Below are 18,488 nucleotides of genomic sequence, written 5' to 3' on the forward strand. Positions count from 1 at the left end.
AGATGCACCTGATTCCTCAGCACCCTCAAGTGCTCCTGCACAAATGGGTGCTGCTGTGCAGTCTGGAGAGGGGCACCGGTGCAGTTTTGAGCTCTTCGGTTATTTCCTAAAGGACAGAGCAGAAGAAGAGTTTGCTCATGCGAAGGACGAGTACTGTTTCCCTCAGGGCTCCCCTACACTCCTGCTCTTGGGCCCTGCTTCGTGCCTTGTAAGACTTTGGGTTCATGATCACAGAATCAGTTAGGTTGGGAAAGACCTCTGAGATCGTCGAGTCCAACCTTAGAGCAAAAACCAGCACATCACCCAGCCCATGGCACTGAGTGCCATGTCCAGTCTTTCCTTAAACACCTCTGGGGGCGGTGACTCCACCACCTCCCTGGGCAGCTCATTCCAACATCTAATCACCATCTCTGTGAAGAAACTCTTTGTGATGTTCAACCGAACCCGTCCCTGGCGCAGATTAATTCCGTGTCCTCTCATCCTGTCGCTTGCTGCCTACTAGAAAAGGCCAAGCCCTCCTGTTGGGGCCTTGGAGAGTCTTGGTCTGTCACAGCTATTAACCTCTGTTCACATATACAGCTCTCCGTGCTGCTCTCCGTGTCTAAAAGGAGCTAAATACTAAGCGAACTTAAACATCCCTCTGCGAGCTATTTTGTGAGGAGAATACTAAGGCTTCCTGTCCCCGCTGTTTCCCCTCAGTGGCAACCGAGCTCTTTCACCCGCAGCAGTGCCCAGGGTAGAACTAGCCCCTCGCCCTTCAAAGAGGGAGAGAAGCAGCCGCCCCTTCGGCCCTCAGCCGGGGCAGCGCCATTCCCAACCCTCAGCTGTGACGGCGCCATTTCCACCTCTCGTCCTGGGTAGCGCCATTCCTGCCCTCACTCGCGGCAGTGCTACTCCCGCCCCTCAGCCGGGGCAGGGACACTCCCGCCCTTACCCGGTCGAACCGCCCCTCCGCTCTGAGGCGGTGCCGCCCTTTCCGCCGCGCCTTTCCGGTGATGGCGGCGGGCGGCAGCGACCCGCGGACGGCAGACGTGGAGGAGGACGCCTCGCAGCTTGTCTTCCCCAAAGGTGGGAGCAGGGGCGGCGAGGGGCCGGCCGGGGGTCGGGCGGTGGTCGGGCGGGGGTCGGGGCTGGCAGCGGCTGCCTGTGAGGGTGCGAGACTCGCCGAGCGGCTCCGTGCGCCAGAGGCTGCTCAGCGCCCCGGCCCCTCCACCGCTAACCTCGAGTGCTAAAAGTCAGGATAATAAATTATTTATATCTATTTAATGATCTCATGATCTCTAGGGTATGGCAGTTCTTATGTGGGCTGCTGTGTGTGTGTGTACGGTATTTTAAAAAAATCCTCTCAGATTGTAGCGAAAAGATTACTGTTTTTTGATATCAGCTTTACTTTTTCAGTGATTTTTTTTGACACGGGAGTTCTTCCCTGTGAGGGTAGGTAGGCCCTGGCACAGGGTGCCCAGAGAAGCTGTGGCTGCTCCTGGATCCCTGGAAGGTTGGAGAGGGTTGGAGCAACCTGGGACAGTGGAAGGTGTCCCTGCCATGGCAGGCGGTGCGATGGGATGGGCTTTAAGGTCCCTTCCAAACTAACCCCTTCTGGAAAGCTGTGAATACTGCTGCAGTTAGGAAACCAGCTGTCCAGATCTAGAGTTGGTATCTATGGACATTTACCATCTGAATATTTTTTTCAGAAAATTAGCTCAGTATAAATTCTAGAGATGTATTTACGCCTCAGAGCCACCCTGGAGAGAAAAAGGAGGGGCAGGAATTAAGGATTCCCTGCTGCATTTTTGAGTTATGAATAATAGGAAAGTTCTGAAAGTTTTTATGGTAAAATCTCATGTTTAGTGAGATGCTAATTTAGTGCTCAGTGCAAAATAAGAGTTGCCAGTCCCTTTCTAGCCGTCCCTGTATCTGCTTGTATAAAATAGTGCTGTCAGGCACTCTGGGATGCAGCTTCTTACCCTGTTGCTTTGAACAGCTTGTACTGCTGATGCTGAAAGACCTTCTTGTTATTGGAATACATATAGTGGTTGCGGTGATGAGGAATCAAATTAAAGTTGGCTAAAAAGGGGGGCAAAATTTGTTAAGATTGGTTAATTTTTTTTTCTGATAACAAAATTTCAGTAGGTCAATTAACTTTTCAAGTAAATGAAGCCTTTTTTAAAACATTCAACCATATTCACATTTACTTTAAAAACTCAGAGACTTCTGAAGACTGTAGGCATCACTTCTGAATTTTGTGGAGTTTTAGAGTTCTAAATATTTTTTTCTGTAGCCAGTCGTGCATTACTTAACTTCTGTCAAAACTGGGTGAAGAAAACCAATATCTGCACAAATATAAAAAAATCAGAATGTTAGGGCTGCAAGTGTAAAATACATGGTCAAAAAGACCAACACCTTGGATCGTCACTCAAAGTGGTGTAATTTTTATCAGAATGAAATGCTGCCCAATCATTAAAGAAAAGACTCACACAACTGCCATGAAACATATTTTCCCCTTCTTTATTACTCAGAGCTAAATTTAAGTACAAAACGTGTGTAATTCCCCCTTTCAAACATGTTTCACCTTTTTTATGCCGTTGTTCTCTCACTTGACTGCAGAATTTGAAACTGCGGAAACCCTTCTGAATTCAGAGGTGCATATGCTGCTTGAGCACCGCAAACAGCAGAACGAGAGTGCAGAGGATGAGCAGGAGCTGTCAGAAGTCTTCATGAAAACCTTGAACTACACAGCACGCTTCAGCCGCTTCAAAAACCGTGAAACCATTGCCAGCGTGCGGAGGTCAGTTGGAAAGTTAGGGTGGAACACTGAGTTAGAGAATTGGAGCCATAATACTGGTGTTGTTCTGTGAAAGTACATTTTAGTGCTGTTGAATGATTTGTTCTTTAATTCGAAATCTTGTCTTTCTAACGACAAGAAGAAATTTAAAGAAATTGAATCTTAATTCTTGATGGAGGGTTGTACTTTGTCTAGGTCAAGCCCTCTGAAGTGCTTTGGTTTTGGTATTTCATTGACAGCTGATTGCATTAAATGGGAGGATTTTCTAGGCTTTGCAGAACAATTCAGGGGAAGTGGAGTTAGCAGACAGGACTTCATGTTTTCCTCTATGCATTTATATATTGTCTTTCCTCCTGAATAAACTGACTTCAGTGCCAAAAGCAGTACAAAAAGATAAACATTTGGTTCAGTTTATGCTCCTTTATATTTCTGTCTTGTAATTTCATCAAATTGTTGCCTTTGCTTACAGTTTACTGCTCCAGAAGAAGCTCCACAAGTTTGAATTGGCATGTTTGGCTAACTTGTGTCCTGAGACAGCTGAGGAAGCAAAAGCTCTGATTCCTAGGTAAGCACTGACATATTGTACAAAGATTGCTATATACTTCCCTGTAATGTAAAGCCAGCTATGGCCAGGTGCCTTCTCTTCAATCCAACTCCATTGATGGAAGAACACTTGGTCTTGGTCTTTCTTCCCCTACCCATTGATCTGACAGCAATGCACTATTTGTACATGTCCCTGATGTGCTTCTGAGAACTGTTATTGGATCAAGTGTAAACCTCTTAAATTGGGGTTCTTAACTGGCTGTGTTTGTGTTCCTTGTAGGTTTTTTTTTTTCCTGTTGGAGCAGATAAACTATTTTGTGGATAATGTGTGGGGAAGCAGTAGCTTCTTGATACCTTGATTGGTTACTTCATGGCCTGAGATAGAGGAGGGAATGAAACATTAATCTGAATTAAGAGTTTCTTCCTTATTTGTCTTTATATGAAAGAGAATGCTTTGGGATGACCTAATTGTGGACTCCCAGTATCTGAAAAGCGCATAGAAGAAAGATGGAGAGAAACTTTTTACAAGTGTAGTGACAAGACAAGAGAATGGCTTCAAACTGAGAGTTGAGAGTAGATTTAGATGGTATATGAGAAGAAATCCTTCCCTGTGAGGGTGGGGAGGCCCTGTCACAGGTTGCCTAGAGAAGCTGTGGCTGTCCTATCCCTGGAAGTGTTCTAGGCCAGGCTGGATAGGGCTCTGAGCAACCTGGGATAGTGGAAGGTGTCCCTGCTCATGGCAAGAGGGCTGGAATGAGATGATCTTCAAGGTCCTTTCCAACCCAAACATTCTATGATTTTACATTAAGATTTCATAGCAAGAATGGGCTGGCTTGTGAGCATGTGTATACATGGACTTCATGTAAAGGTCTGCTTAAACCTGCACCCACCTCGCATTTTTTGAAAACACATCTTGAAATTACTTAGCATAAAGTTCTGGGAAGAATGGAGTTTCGTCATGTGAAGAGGAAGCACTGCATAGGGATTAGAGCACAGGCGGTTCCTGGTGCTTACATACAGTGGGTGATGGTGTGGTGAGACTGACAGGAGAGAGTTATGACTGAAATGAATCAAGGGGGAGAGATTATTCCTGAAACCTTTAATGTCCCTTACTGTTCTTACCTTGCAGCCTGGAGGGCCGGTTTGAAGATGAAGAATTACAACAGATTCTCGATGACATTCAGACTAAACGCAGCTTCCAGTATTAAGGTTAACCCTCAACCCCTTTATCTGAACAGCAAAACTTGAGGACTTGGGCGGTTTCTCAGCCCTCTGCATCAGTCCAGCTCCCAGCTGAGTGAGGGTAGCTGTGGATGCAGGGTACTCCAGTGCTGTGTTGCTACAGGTGCATTCAGACTGGAGGTTAGCATTGTCCTTTTGGTTTGTTCCTTTTGTATGTTGGCAAGGACCCCTGTACTGTAAGAGCAAAAAAAGGCCTTTTCCCAGTGGCTCAAGTATTTGTTTCTTCACTAATCACTCTCCCTAAATTTGTAAATTTTCACTGTTTCTGTTTTTTAGCAGAAATATATATGTGATTTCATGTGTTTTAGGAACTTCTTAAGTACAAGGAAACTTGTTCTTGGTTCTCAGAAGGTTCAGTGATGGGCAGCATCAATTTCTGTGGTGTTTTTGTTTGTTTGTTTGTTTGTTTTATTGTTTGATCAGGACAGTAACTTTTTCCAATATTTTTCTATTATTGTTTAGTGTAAATTAAAAGATATTTTAAATTAAAGTTGTGTGGTTTATAAACATTAGGCACATGTTATGATTTTGGTTAATGAGGACCTCTTTGATAAATAGATCCTGGAGATCTGGGGACTTCAAGAGTGTAATAACCCAAGTACAGTTTAGGACAGATCAGACAGAGGTGTTACTACAACGACAGTGAGAAAACATTGGGGCAGCATCTCCCTCTCTGCTCCCCTGTTCTCTGCCAAGTTATTGAAGACACCCAACCTGTATCCTATTACAGGAAAGAAAAAGGTGAAGAAAACCAGTAATTTTGATGTTAACAAAGCCAGGTATCCACCCCTGGAAGGATGGTCTCCTTAAGTAGGTTGCTAACTGCCCTAATTCTGAGATGAAACCAAACCATAAATAATGTGACACAGTGGAGGGATGGCTGCTGGTGCACCCAGTGCTGGGAGAATCACAAATTGTTAGCTTTTAGTTGAAAGGAATGTTCTTTTGGTTAGGATAAACTTCTTAAACCAGCCATTTAAAATCTTGTAATTTTACCACCACACCTGAAAGAAAGAAAATTTTGTAAGAAAGAGCCTTGGGACAAAGAGGCAGACAGATGTGTTAAGACACTTTGTGGTCATAAGCCATAGAGTCTCACTGACTTTGCAAAAGGGAGAGAAATAAAATATTATTTCAGGTCTTACTAGGAATGTAATGTTGCTGCTGTGCTGAGAGGCTGCACTGGTGTGTGACAACAACCCCCCGGGAGCACATTACCTCAAACAGCATTTGTGTCTGTGCTGAAGTGGCAGTGGCTTCTGCAAGTCTCTAAACCAGACATGCATCTGGAACTGACCAGGAACTTTAACAGGGTCAGAATAATTAGAACTAAAGAAGAAAAACCAAAGTGGTCAATCTTTAGTTTATAAAGCTTAGTGTCCCCTTTTGATACAGCATATGCTTCCCATAGCTGCTCCCGCTGAACCTGGTTTGCTCTGCAAAATTTCTGTTCAAGCAGCTTTAAGACATTTTCATCTAAACACACAAGCTTTTAGGACTTAATCCCAACTCATTCATTGAAAAAAAGCCATTCTACATCTCTTTATCTACATTCCCACATTACTACTTGAATATGCCTTTGTAAGCACCCTTAGGACTATTAAGGAGGAGTGTAACAGACCTAGCCATCTGTAAATGATCTCAGAAGATTTTCACTATCCAACACAAATAGATAATTACAAGTTTTGAGATTAGTAGGTTTTGCTTGTTGTGCTTTGAAGCCCGGTAATGAGGACAGAGAAGGGAATCATGGAATCAATTAGGTTGGAAAAGACCTCTGAGATTATCGAGTCCAGCCTTTGAGCAAACACCATGTCAACTAGACCATGGCTCTAAGTGGCACCTCCAGTCTCAGACATGGTGACTGCAGGCCCGGTGACTCCACCAGCTCCCTAGAGCCCATTCCAAAGGTATTTCTGGGAGCCACAGAAGGCGGCCTGTGTTGTAGCGCTTGGGCGTTTGGTGAGCATCAGAGAACTAACACGGAGCGGCACAGAACACAGCTGTGCCCGGAAGCAGCTACCTGTCTGGCCACCCCTGCCCATCGCGGCGAGCCTGGAGCCCGCGGGGTCTCTGGTGGCGGGGCACAGCCCGGGGCTCGGGGGTCTCTGGTGGCGGGGCACAGCCCGGGGCTCGGGGGTCTCTGGTGGCGGGGCACAGCCCGGGGCTCGGGGGTCTCTGGTGGCGGGGCACAGCCCGGGGCTCGGAGGTCTCTGGTGGCGGGTCACAGTCCGCAGCCCGGGGGTCTCTGGTGGCGGGTCACAGCCCGGGGCTCGAGGGGGGTCTCTGGTGGCGGGTCACACCCCGGGGCTCAGGGATGTCTGGTGGCGGGGCACAGCCCGGGGCTCGGGGGGGGTCTCTGGTGGGGTCTCTGGTGGCGGGTCACACCCCGGGGCTCAGGGATGTCTGGTGGCGGGTCACACCCCGGGGCTCAGGGATGTCTGGTGGCGGGTCACAGCCCGGGACTCGGGGGTCTCTGGTGGCGGGTGACAGCCCGGGACTCGGGGGTCTCTCGTGGCGGGGCACAGCCCGGGGCTCAGGGGACCCGCGACCCCTTCGGCCCCGCGGCAGGCAGGACAGCCTCCGCCCGCCCCTCTGCGCATGCGCACAGCCCTGCGCGCCTCCACCCTGTCGTTCCTGCGCCAGCCGGGCGGGCTCGCGGAAGCGGCGCGCGCCCCGCCCCACGGCAAGTGCGCACGCGCGTTGCCGCCCGAGGCCCTTCAGCCGCGGCGCCTCCGTCCGCGCGCCCTGACGTAGTACGCGTGCGCGCTGGCGTGGGGCGCGTGCGCTGCTGGCGGGGGAGGCGGAGGGAAGATGGCGGGCGGCCGCGGCTCGTGAGGCGGCGGCGGCGCTTGCCGGGGCCAGGGGGACGAGGCGGGCGGCGAGGTGTCGGTGGGGCGCGGAGTCCCGGTACGAGAGGCTGGCTGGGCGGTGAGTGCGGCTCAGCGTCGGACGGGGCGGGTGAGCCGCTGGGGAAGTGCGGGCGCCTCCGCCATCTTTAGGCCGCGGCCCTGGAGCGGCGCGGCCGGGGCAGGGCGGGGGCCGCCGGCGGGAACAAGGGGTGCCGGGCCGGGGCGCCCTGCGGAGCGGCGGGAGCCCAGTTAGGGCCCAGCGCGGCGGCCGGGCCCCGGGCTGGAGTGTGCGTGAGGGCTGGGTGTGCGAGCGGGCAGCAGGGCCCCTCTGCTCTGCTCTGCTCTGCACAGGTGTCTGTTGGCGCCTTCGTCCCAGCGTCTCAATCCCGTCCTTTTCTAGTTCATTTAATTGTAGTATTTTTTAATATTACTCTTCCTTTGGCCTTGTGTCTAAGCGGAGATCGGTTGTGGCTGCCTGAAGATAGGCTCTGGCCATTACAGGCCATGTTAGCTATGTCGAATTTTATACTTACATAGTCCTTCATAAGGGTAATTCTCTGTATGCTAAGGAGAGAGAAGAAAAACCTACAGACGAGTTAGTATTTAAGCTTCTCAGATGCGAAGTAACATAACTGCCCTTGTCAGTAAAGCACGGTCTTCGTTCTGTAGGACTAATAAACATTATCTTCGTTTTTGTTACGGATCCTGAGAGGGCTGTTGCTCATATTTTGCACTCGGTAATGCTGTACAGCAACACTGTTGTTAGAATATGTTCCCTGCAATGCAATAACACACAGCCGTGTGCAGCAGGCACTTGCTTGTGCTGGCATGGTGGAGGGGCTAATGATCATGTAGTGTCACATTCCAGTGATTGAGACTCATCAGCTTGTGCATGGGTAGCAAACCTAGGGGACCTGTTCAACTTGAAAAAAAATAGCTCAGCCTTTTTCCCTTGGAAAAAAGTTATTAAACTTCCTGCCCTCTTAGAGCAGGGTCTTGTTTCTCTCTTGCTGACTGTTAGCTTCTTTGTTATGAGTAGGTAGTTGTGTGGCCTCAAATACAATATTTTTTAAAACTAACAGTTGCTTGAAGATGTTTGTTTGTGTGAGAGAATTGTCATTGGTGAGTAGTCCTGTGCTCTACAAATCTTGTACCTCATTATATCCTTACTTGCAATTTGTAGGTACTAATTGGGAATCTGTTTTTCAACGTAGGCAGTAGTCTCTCATCCTTCTTTCAGCATATGCTGATTCTGTTATGCTTAACTCAAACTGTACTATCCCTCCTTTAAGAGAGGCAATATTACATGTCAGTGAGTTTATAGTATGCAAATGTTACTGTGCCAAAGTACTTCTTCAGGGTTCCCTGCTCCCAAATCCTTTTAAAGTAAACTGACGTTTACTTCTCAGTGATTTGCTGCAATATTCTGCCATCATCTTACTCTAAGAATATATGGTTGCCAAACATATTTCAAAAATCTGATTCTTAACATCTTGTTCAGTTGTGTTGTAATAGTTCTAATGAGAAGACTTGAAAATGTAGACACTGAAAATAAATTAAAGTATTGAAAGGTTGGTGGGAGGAGAAACCTTTGAGCTGCAGTGAATGTTAGGTGCGAGTAACTACTCCTAGAGCTGCTAAAAGCTTTTGACTTAAATATCAGTCACTACAAACAGTTGTGTTTCCCTTTCCCTGTTGCCTGAAGCGATGGTCCTCCATTGAGCCCTTGGAACAGTAAACATTAGACTGTTCAGGGTATACGAATTGAACATTTCTCATCAGTTTTGTATTTGTGTTATCAGCGCAGGAAAGAAAAACCTAATAATCCTAAATTGTGCTTGAGGTAGAGGTACTAGGTATGCCTTCTTTTGCTGCATCAGAGACTTTGATCTGAGGAGGGGATAAGAAGTTTGCAGTTTTGTTCCCATCCCTAGCAGATGAGTCCTCTGACTCACCTGAGAAAGCTAATCATGGAGAAGACACTAGGCTGAGTAGTAATATGGAAGGAATACAGTTTGACTTAGTACTGGGATGATTCCTTGCAAAATATTTCACTTTGTGCATCTCCTAGCCAGGTATCTAGGGAATTTCAGTAGTTGGTTCAGTAATACTGGAAGTGAAAATTATTTTAGCCTTACTTAGGCAGAGGTTATAATTTGGAAAACTACTTCTAAAAACAAGCCAGAAGCTATCTGCAGTGTGTTTGTGAATTTTACAAAATTTGTTCTTTATTTGCCATATTTTCATTCCTGATACTATATTGTTTTATTATTGGAAGTAAAAATACAGATATGCAGGCTTGGCTGGTGTAATTAATAGAAGAAGTGAACATTTTTAGGGCTTGGTGGTGGGAAGGAGATGTGCTAAGGGTCTTTCAAAAGAGTAAAACCTTAAGGTAATCTTGGGTTTTGCTTCTTATCATAGAAAATATCTGAAGGTAAGAGTAGAGAAGTACTTTTTGATAGCTAACTGGTTTTGATTTGTATTTTGCTACTAATTTTACCTCAGTTTGGAGCACCCATGGTCACCTATTTTCTGAGTGGTGCTAAACTTCCCAGCAATCTGTTCTTGCCCACTAGTACTTAAAAAAAGCTACTCAGCATTCCATAGTGTCACTTCTGGTTCAACCTGCTCTCCACATTCAGGCTGGGTGTACCAGTCGTTCTGTTGTGAAACTTGAAATGGGGTATGAAGTGTATATTTAGCAGGAAAGCAAGTAAGCTGGTTTCTCTTGTGTGGTAATAGTGCTTTTGCCAACACGTTTGCTGTCAAGGCAGTGTGTTTACAGTGATTACAGATCCTGCTTGGTTGTGTCCTGTGATCACAGTCACTATGAGTACAGCACGCTTTGTGATTGGAGGGATACTAGAGACCAAGTTACTCAATGCTTTGGAACTCAGGTAACTGATACTGTTCCTGTTCTACCTCTGCACCAAATTTGGGAGTTCTGTTCTAAGCAGTTTCACTAGTTGTGGCTTTCATCACATTTTCTCTCGCTACTAGAAGGAAGGCTTGCTCTACAGTGTTGAATTTCACTGTTGACCAACCCTGATAAAGTTTGTGTTGTTTCAAACAATTACATATAGGTGTACATACGCATTTACATACGCATTACATATGCATACAGATATAGAATATAAAAACTATCACATTCTTTAGACACATGAAAACATTTCTTCCTCTTATATACTGCATCAAGTTAACCCTGGTACATTTTTATCTATCAGAAAAAGTTAGAAGTTTATCTTCTATTTAATTTTTCCTTTATATAGGACTTTTTTCTAAACACTGTTGTTAAATCTGACCAGTTCCAAATTTCTGCTCACTTTTAGTTGATTTTGATGTGAAGAACAATAACATGCCATATGAGCTCATTGGTGCTATTTAATTAGTTTTCAATATAATGAAGTATGTTGGTTCAAAAAAATCAATTCTATTAAGTTTTGAATTTTTGAAAATACTACCTGTGTAGTTGTAAACTTTATTTAAGCTAGAAGTTTTGGTCCTTTAAAACAATTAAAATCATGATATTCTTCTGCCTATCCACTTTTGGTACCAGAGTTGATAAAGTGGTGAAGGCAGCTGTACAGGGGGACCCTTTCTGTGAGCAGAAGATGATTGGGTTTCATCTGGCTCACTTTTCGGTTTTGGCCTGTGTGTTAGAAACAGTTGTCCTGGAACCGGTGAGGTGGGAAAGAGGAGGTGATGGCAAATACCTTCTCTGCCATAGCACTGACTTAGCGTGTGCTGGGTGGCTGGAGTGTGTGGAGAGGCAGCCTGCACTGTTCTGAGTTGATAAAACACATCAGCTCTTTTGAAAATACATCCCTAAAATTATGATCATGTCTACAGTACCAGGTTTTAATTCAAACCAGTTGGTCATGAAGCTTGTAATTTAGATAGCTCTTAGTCACTCACGTGTGACTTTACTCAAAAGTGAGTGCCATGAAGTTGAAGAGTTTGGTGAGATAGGCCAACAGCAGTTTTGCCACTAGAACTATAGATTTGTTGGCACTGATCAGCTCTGTATAATAATGTTTTATATAATTCAATATGGGCACATGGGTACTTGAATTATTCCATGTATCTGGGATTTAAACATTTGAGGATTTCTTTAAGTTATTATCCCACATCCAAAAAAAACAGGATACAAAAGAATATGTTAATGTGTTATGTTTTTAAAGAGGGGCCAGAGACTGGGTAACAAGGAGTCTATAGTATTTTCTGGGTTTGGTGTAGTTGTATTCATGGTGAAGTTTTGGCAGCATAGTGGTTTGTATTTTACTGTGGGTACAGGAGGACTCATCTGCAGTTTTGAGTTTGATAGGAGCTGCACTTTGAGCTGGTTACATAGTTCCACTGCTCCAGCTAATGGAAGTGCTGGATTTATGGCCTGAAGCCTGTGGACCGTTGCAGTCGTCTAATGTGGCGTGGCTTTGCCAAATGGTAACTACCCCTGATCTGATCCTTTGGTTTTCCTTCTGGGTCAGTAGAGTCATTCCCTGGAACTCAATAATCAGTTGCCTGACAGGCTGCTCTGAGTTTTGACCAATATTAGCAAAAATGGTGTCATAACACAGAGCAGTTCTTAGGTGTATGTCCAGTGTGCTCATCAGATATTCATGTTGGCTTGAAGGAGGGGTCATAGGAGGGAGCACACAGTTGGGGTCAAGCCAGGACTGCTTTTTTTTTGGTCTCAGCAGCTTTAGGTTGGATTTGGGTCATCTCAGCAGTTGTCTGGACTTTTCCCACAGTGCCGAACTTCCCTCAGTACCTATTGCTGCACTTGAATTGTGTGGTCACAATAAGCAGTAGCAACTCCTACCCTTGTCCTCCTTCCCCCATCCCAGTGAAAATCAACACCTACCTTTGAAAATTTCTTCCTGTTGGGCTGGGTTTGTCAGCAAACCATTGCACCTCTTTGCAGAGACTAGTGAAATGTTACAATTATACCACAAGAAAAATGGAAGACTGCAGAATTGGAAGGTGCTGGAGTGCACTGAATGAGTATTGATATGGTATGTTCATTCTGCAATATTTGCACTGTTGCTCAATTACGGAGTTGGGAGCTAAATTTATACTAGAATCAGTCCTCAAACCATATTTTGCAATCTTTTTCTATGGATGGATGCAAATATTTTGGTCTCCTTAGCAAATCTAAACCTTATAAATAAAGTAACTATTCCTAGTAAAACCTTTTGTAGACTCTTGATTAATATAATAACCCACATCTGCCAAGCTTTCAGTGTAGTAACATGAAAATACTGACCTAGAACTGGTGATAAAAGTGCTGCTTTTGACAGAAAAATTTGCCAATATTCTCAAGGCAGGAGATATGAAGTAGGAAAGAAATGCTAAGGGATTTTAGAGTTTTGGAGAACTCCAGCTTTTAAAACTGAAGCTCTCTGGTGATGTGCTGTTCTACTGAATTGTTATTCTCTTGGGGAGCTTGACTCTTCCTCTATTATGGGAAAATCTGGTGCTGAACCCTTTCTCCATGAAAGGCTTTGTGTGAGTTTGATGTATGTGAGCTTGACTTTCCTTTACTGAGTAATATATTGGTACAGAAAATGATCACATGCTATTTTTGAACACTACTAAATGGTAAAAGTAAAGGCTATTTACTAAAGAAATTATATGTGGTTTTACAGCAGTGTGTATATATACATATCTATACATAAATATATTCATAACAATATACAGGCTCATAATCCACAAGCAAAGACCAGAAAACGTATTCCTGGAAAAAATCTGCTCTCTGGTTCTGGTTAAAAGAAGGTGCATTTCTAATTAATTTTCAGTTGTATGAGATGTGTATATATCACCCATCATCTTAGAAAGTGTTCTAGTATTGAAAGTTTCTTGTTATAGGAAAAAATACCTAGGTTGGTTATGTTTGAAAATAGGTGAAAATTTCTGGCAAAACTTAGAACTGCTCAAGTGATATCTGTAACTTTATACACTGCAAGCATGAAACTACAATAAACACCACTGTTTATTTTTTCCTATTGTAAATTAGTTCCTCATGGGATTAAACAGTTTCTAGCCTAACCAATAGCAAACTGTGGTTATGCACTAATCTTCCACACCAAACTGTGACAAAAGAATAGTTTGCATATATGCTACACTTTGAAATCTTAACTGAAGCGTATAGTGAGAAGCTACACTTCTGAAGATCTTCATCCACATAAATAATCTTCAGTCAGAACTTTATTTGATCAAAATAATTTTCGAAGTGCTGTTTTCTTTGACTGTTTCCTTAATTTAGTGGGTGTTTTTGATGGGATTTGTTGCTGTTTTTTTGTTTTTTAACTCCATGGCTTCAACAGTAAGTCAAAAATGGAGAGCATTGATAATTAGCAGGATCCATAAAGCTTGTTTAGCAACATTGTGTGATTCAATAAGGTTTGAATTGTTTGCTGCAATTCCACTACTTTTGTTTAAGGGTCTCTCTTTATTAGCTAAGTCTAGGCATAGCAACTGTAGGTATTAATTCACCTATTTTTCTATCAGCATAGTTGCTGATTTAACTACTCTGCTGTTAGGGCAGATAACAAATTTTTATCTTAGATAAGTATGTGTGCATCTGCTACATCTTCTTATGAAAAGAGAATAAAAAATCCCTTCAAAAACCTCCTTAGATATTGTGAAGAAAATACTGTAGGGTGGTATGTTATCGGCCAGTTATTCTGCAGTGTGGATGTACAGTTGTTTAGTCTCTTCTTTTCTTACACTGAATGCACGAGCTGTGTAAATAACCTTGAGGTGCCCAGAAGATGAAGGCTCTGCACAAAGTCTCCACCTCTGGATGCAATAAGGTATAGGCATCAGTGGTGAATGGATTTTACCATTAAAATATGCAGTGAAATTAAAAGTTCTTTTGTCTTGAAGTGTTCTACTGAAGTGTAAAATGTCTTTTTGGAGAGAGAAGTAGAAAAAGGATCTTTGAAATATGGTTAATAACTGCTGGAAAAAGATTGCTTTTATTTGGTTTTTGTGGGTTTTTTTTAAATCTTCTTACATTTCTCACCATATAAAGGCACATTTTTTCACATGATCACACATGATAGCACTATCATCCTGCACCTTGCTACCTCCACCAGACTTCAATTGCGTAGTTATGGAAACTTAAGACACTTTTCTGCCTTTATTTGGCTCAGAAACTGGTATGGCAAACAGCACTGCTTTATCAGAAGATGGGCCTGAGTAACGTTAAAGGACGGAGAGAGGGGCAGGGAGTGAGTGTTCCTTGGGTCATGAAGTAGAGATTTTCTTAATTCTTCAGATGTTTGCAGCTTCTTTTCTGTGGAAAAGCAAATGTCGCAATAGTTCTGGATATGTTTGGTAATCATTCATCAGATAAAGATTGTGAAAAGTAAATCTGTGTAACAAGTTGCAACTCTTACTAATTCCCAAATTTTCCTAAAAAGACTTTGGTGTCTTGTCAGCATTGAATATGCAACTCTTAGGGTCCCAGATACTTAGCTGTGTTTAGTATATTAAAATGTATGTTTCTGTTCCATAGTGTGAATGAAGACAAACTGTTGCTAGATTATATGGACTTTGTTTTATTAATCATCAGAATTTCAGTAGGTTGTGCCTGAAGCAAAGACAATTTGTTATGTTTCCCTGCTTAAGTTTTGCCCTACAAGCTGCCATAGTCTTTCTAGTCTTTTTCCCTTCCACTGATAATAAAGTCCTCTGAAGAATTTTTTTTTTGAGAATTTCTTGTCACTCTTTCTCCTTCTGTCTGTCCCTGTCCATCCCATTATGTACCTAACAGTAGTACTTGAGTCAAGAGGGACTTGAGGAATGGGTCACTAGGAGCACCTGGAAATCAGCAAGGAGACCTGCAGAGTTCTCCATGGGCAGGCAGAGCCTCGTGGATTTGTTCAAGCTGCAGAATGACTGGCTGCACAGCAGGCTCACAGAAGAGAATCAGAGAGCTACAGTCAATGCCAAGTGAATAGGGAACAGCAATATGTTCTCCTCTCAAGTAAGGCAAACTGCATATTGAATGAAACTGGGAGGAGCGTCTCACACAGATTCAGCTATGACTGTTTTGTTCACCAGGTTTTGTTATTATAACCAGTTGAAGAGTGTCTTGATATTTAGGATTAGCAAGGATGAGAGGCACTTTTTTTTTTAATTTTAAACTACTCTTCATATGTAATTTTTTTAGCATTTGTCATGGCACATTAATGTGATTTAAATGTCCATCCTGAAGTTTTGTTTCCTGACAAAGTAGCAGCTTCAAGGTAAGGCAGCATCAGTAATCACTTTAGCATGAAAACTAAGCTAGTTAAGATGAATTGCTGTTATCACAATGACTCACAGTAAAATATTATAATCTAAATGCAAGCCTTGGCACATGCTAAGCAGAAGTTGATATAAAGGGGTATTTGGGAAGTTTAGAGGGAGTAATAATGTTTTAATTGAAAAGAAAATTAAAATATTGTGAGTAAACTTTATGGTAAAGCCAAGGTATTGAATTGGTAATAGTAGAATCATGGGAGTAAACCAAATCCTGCCTATCTTCTAGCTGAGGTTTAGGTGCAAACTGCCACACATCCTCATGCTGCGTGTGGTTGCTTCCATGTTTGTTTAGAAGTACAGCTCAAGAAACTTTAGCTCACAGAAGTTGCTTTTTGAGATGCAGAAAGGCAGTGTTTCCAGGCTGTTACATTTGTGAAAGTAGTTTTCTCTACTATAGCCAGAGAGGTAAAAGCAGGAACTGTCTGGGTCCTGTGAACTAAAGTATTTTGAGGGTTTTTTATAATGTATGTAAGCACATGATCTCTTGTAAATATGTCTGTTTTGGAATGAGTCAAGGGTTCAGCTTGAGCATAAAATGAGGAATGTTTGTGATATGATTATTAGGTATTTGTTGAGTGCTAGAAATCCAAAATTTAAAGGAAATTTTCAAGTATATGTAACTTACATGCAGCTAAGCAGGCTCAACTGTTGAAGCTTGTCCCCCAGGCTCTGTAACCCGAGACCCTCAGACTGGCTGTTTGAAGGTGTTCCTCCTTGGGATTTTACATAGCTTCATTTGTCTGTAAGTTTGCTCTACTGTTTCAGAGGTTCTTGAGCATTGTGTTTATATTTGAAACTTCAATGGTGTAGGCCCCTTCTGTCAATTAAATATCAGCACTCCTTTTTCTGCGGAGAAATTTGGATTCCCTTTGAATCCAAAACTGCATCAACATGATCACGTTTTGCCATGTTACGTGTTCTGTCCTTTCAAACTCCGTGGGTATATATGTTTTGAGTTCTTTTAAAAATCCAAAGGTTTGAGCTTCATGGTGAAATTGGGCATTATGAAAGTACAGAACAGAAGTTAAAGGGATAAAAAAGTACTTCTGCATTTTATGGTTTTGATTATGCCAGTGTAGTAGATTTTCAACTGTGCATAAAACATAAAGCTTTGGAGTATTTCCAAATAAGAACAGATCTGTGGGCAGAGTACTTTATTGTGACTTAGCTATTAATTTAAGTATGTTTCTGCAATTTTAATGAAGAATGAGCTTTTTATTTTATTTTTTACATTTTCTATTGGAACAGTAGGACTGGAATGGGAAAAGCTGCTAAATTCTTCCCTGTCTATTTGCGTGGTCAGAATTTAAACCCCATTTCTAGGAAAGTTTAGTTCACAAACAGAGTACAATAGAGAATGGCTGCAGATGCATGTTGGGAGCACAGCATTAAAGCCCAGGGAAAATGTACTTGCTGCAGAGAATAGGGATGTTGCATAATAGCAGTGTTGTGTAACACAGGTCAGTATTTTTGCCTTGAGTTTTTGGATTTGGTGTATTGTGTACCTCTGGCACCTGTAGGTAATTAATGAATCTCTCAAACTGTAAGAATGGTTTTGGTTTTAAGTTTAAACTTCCTGTAGTCACATCTGCATGCCTTGTTGAAAATGTTTTGAGATATGCATATAAAAATGCACAAAAATGCATGCTGCAGTGCCTTTATGTAATTCAAAAGTGGGAATAAGATTTTTAAACACTCAGAGGTCAAGAATGTTACATAATTCTTTTTACTGTTACAGGTCTGCTTTTGACTAAAAAGTTGGGCAAGTTTGCACTTCATTATTGAATCTAATTTTTTATATTTTTATTTTTATATAATATACATGTAATATATAGTATATATTATTTTATGTTATATAATATGTATTTTAATATAATTTTTATATTTTATACTACTGCATACTACACCAGTTCTCTCACATAATTAGTGAAAAAGATACGATTTTATTCTAATGAAACTGCTTAATCTGTCTCAAATCTGTTCCAAAATAAAAATAATACAACCTACATGTAATAAGAAAAGTGCTCAAAATTACATGAGATTTTTGATTTTTTTGTCTCACAAAGATGTAGAATTTACAGACATTAGGTTATCTTGTTTGTGAATCTGATTAAATGTTTTTCCAATGCAGTAGGAAATTGAAACACAAAGCAGTTCAGGGAATTAGTCAAATTAATATGTTCTTCACCTCATCTGCAATTTGGCATAGGGGTTTTTTTTTCATATTTTCTTCTGTGTTTTCTGAGTGGATTTATCTTACGTGCAGTGAAGGAAAAGTAAGATTAATATTTTCTTCAGAAAAATTATGGTATTTGAATAGAGCAGAAACAAAAATCTCATCTGCTGTGAGAGATTAATTCATTGGCAGACATGCAAATTAGTTTTGGCAGATTTCAAGTGCATCTTCAGAAAACTGTGGTAGAAGCTTGCTGCTGCTAATGCTGGTTTTACTGTGGTTTTGGTAATTTGATTTTCTGATTCTGCTAGGTTTTAAGCATACTTACAGCTCCTCTTGCTCCATTCTGGTCAGTGAGTGAAGCAAGGGCTATGTAGAAACACTGATTCAAAACTAATCTTTTGCTCAGGTTCATTTTCTATTTAAAAGAAATTATTTCGGTTCTAACTAATTTAGTTTAAAATATTTGGAAGACAGTTTAAGTTAAATGGCTTGCAGAAATGAAGAATCTTTTTTTTTCTGTGTAACCCCCTGTGTGGAAATGTTATGATTTCAAGAACTTGTCTGTCAGTCTTCT

The 18,488-nt window shown here is 42.3% G+C and overlaps 2 protein-coding genes across 2 annotated transcripts in view; both read left to right on the top strand.

The window, feature by feature from the left end:
* Positions 1-915: 915 nt before the first annotated feature.
* Positions 916-5,057, top strand: POLR2D (RNA polymerase II subunit D). Its single transcript, XM_085069793.1, has 4 exons — positions 916-1,068; positions 2,605-2,785; positions 3,252-3,347; positions 4,455-5,057. The coding sequence occupies exons 1-4, from the start codon at positions 996-998 to the stop codon at positions 4,531-4,533; spliced, it is 429 nt and encodes a 142-aa protein (XP_084925919.1). The 5' UTR covers positions 916-995; the 3' UTR covers positions 4,534-5,057.
* A 2,283-nt stretch (positions 5,058-7,340) lies between these two features.
* Positions 7,341-18,488, top strand: part of WDR33 (WD repeat domain 33) — a 68,611-nt gene continuing 57,463 nt past the window's right edge. Inside the window, exon 1 of the mRNA XM_085069798.1 lies at positions 7,341-7,498. The gene's annotated coding sequence lies outside the window, so the exon portion shown is untranslated. The remainder of the gene's footprint in view (positions 7,499-18,488) is intronic.

The sequence above is a fragment of the Lichenostomus cassidix genome, chromosome 9, assembly GCF_008360975.1.
Source record: "Lichenostomus cassidix isolate B80296 chromosome 9, HeHo_3.0, whole genome shotgun sequence".
Classification (NCBI taxonomy): domain Eukaryota; kingdom Metazoa; phylum Chordata; class Aves; order Passeriformes; family Meliphagidae; genus Lichenostomus; species Lichenostomus cassidix.